This window comes from Trichechus manatus, unplaced genomic scaffold, assembly GCF_000243295.1.
Source record: "Trichechus manatus latirostris isolate Lorelei unplaced genomic scaffold, TriManLat1.0 scaffold00118, whole genome shotgun sequence".
NCBI classification, from domain to species: Eukaryota; Metazoa; Chordata; class Mammalia; order Sirenia; family Trichechidae; genus Trichechus; species Trichechus manatus.
Genome location: NW_004444054.1, coordinates 7,567,021 through 7,568,860, shown reverse-complemented (window position 1 = coordinate 7,568,860; position 1,840 = coordinate 7,567,021). Strand labels below are relative to the sequence as shown.

The 1,840-nt window shown below is 38.3% G+C and overlaps 1 protein-coding gene across 1 annotated transcript in view; it reads right to left on the bottom strand.

Moving 5' to 3' along the window:
* Window positions 1-1,840, bottom strand: part of TPP2 (tripeptidyl peptidase 2) — a 78,694-nt gene that overhangs the window by 17,769 nt on the left and 59,085 nt on the right. The window contains 1 exon segment of the mRNA XM_023738545.1: window positions 488-640. Within this exon segment, the coding sequence (XP_023594313.1) occupies window positions 488-640 (153 nt within the window).

The window sequence follows — 1,840 nt, the reverse complement described above, 5'->3', positions numbered from 1 at the left end:
TTGCCATCAAGTTGGCCCCTGACTCATGGCAGCCCCATGTGTGCAGAGCAGAGCTGCTCCACAGGGTCTTCAATGGCTGTCACCTGTTGGAAGCAGATCGCCAGGCCTGTCTTCCAAGGCACCTCTGAGTGGGCTGAAACCACAACTTTCTGGCTAGGAAAGTCCCCACCCAGGGACTCCATGCTACATGTATAGATATAGGCAAAAAAATTAATGGAACAATGACTATTTTGGAGGGTGGGCATGAAGTGATTTTTATTTCTTAATAACTTCATTATACCTTTCAATAAAATTCTCTTCCGAGAGCAATCAGAACAAACGGGAATAATAAAAATAAAGATAATTTTAAAAAATATATAAAAGCACCAGTAATCTTATCACCCGCTGGTAACATTTTTGAATATAGCCTACATATATATATATACACAACATCATTTAAAATTGGGAAAATTAATCACTTAGAGGATTAAAATTCATTACAAACCTACTTTGTCATCCACTGAATTTTGAGATCTCGTAATGCTTCAGTAAACTCTTCTTTCAAATCTTTTTCTTTTTCTGAATCTTTTTCTTTATCTTTGCTGCCATTCTTACTCTTTGTTGGTGGAGATATTAGGTAATAATGAACAGGGATTACATCCTAGGAATGTGGAAAGATATTCTTAGATGAGTATGTTTAATTTTACATATTTTTAAATCACCTTCAATAGCTGAATATTAAGTAAAATAGTATGCACTTGAGTTGTAGTATATTGTATACCAGAGTCTAAGGGCCAAAATACATAAAAAATTCCAATCTGTTATCAAAGTAATTTTCTCCCAAACTTTAAAGTACTGATGCTTCTACACATCTCCTTTTAAACAAAGGAGATAAAAACAGACTTCTCCATTTGAGTGCATTTGGTGTTCTTAGTATTCCTTGACAAACTGACGGTAAAAGTCCAGACAATTCTCACTATTCATGGTAGCTATGTTTTATAAAGTTCCTGTGAACACTGAATAAATACCAAACCGTCCTTGCACATCAGGCAACTCAAATTTTTCGCTATTCATGCATACACATCTGTGATTGTTAAAGCACCACAAGTATTGATTTTGGGATTACAAATAAATTTTATTGAGTAGGAGAATTCGCAAACACAGAATCTGTGAATATTGAGTATTATGGATCAAACTGTGTCCCCCATAAATGTGTGGTGTCAACTTGGCTAGGTAATGATTCCCAATATTGTGAGGTTGTCTACCATTCTGTAGTCTGATATAATTATCGTATGTGCTGTAAACTCTAACCTCTATGATGTTAATTAGGCAGAATTAGAGGCAGTTGCATTAATGAGGTGGGACACAACCTACATGATTAGGTTGTTATGTTGCCTCAATCTCTTGAGCTATAAAACAGAGAAGCGAGCAGAGAGAAGGACCTCATTACTACCAAGCAAGAAGAGCTAGGAACAGAGAGCGTCCTTTGGACCCAGGGTCCCTATGCTGAGAAGCCTAAAGTAGGGAAAGACTGATGACAAGGACCTTCCCCCAGGGCCGACGGAGAGAAAGCCTTCCCCTGGAGCTGGTACTCTTAAAAGGAGCCCTGGTGGTGCAGTGGTTAAGAGCTACAGCAAGATACGGCTGCTAATCAAAAGGTCGGCAGTTTGAATCCGCCAGCTACTCCTTGGAAACTCTATGGGGGCAGTTTTACTGTGTTCTACGGGGTCGCTATGAGCCGGAATCGTCTCGACAGCAATGATTTTTTTTTAATTTAATACTACGAGAGAATAAATTTGTTAAAGCCATCCACTTGTGGTATTTCTGTTACAGCAGGACTAGGTGACTAAGAAATTAATGT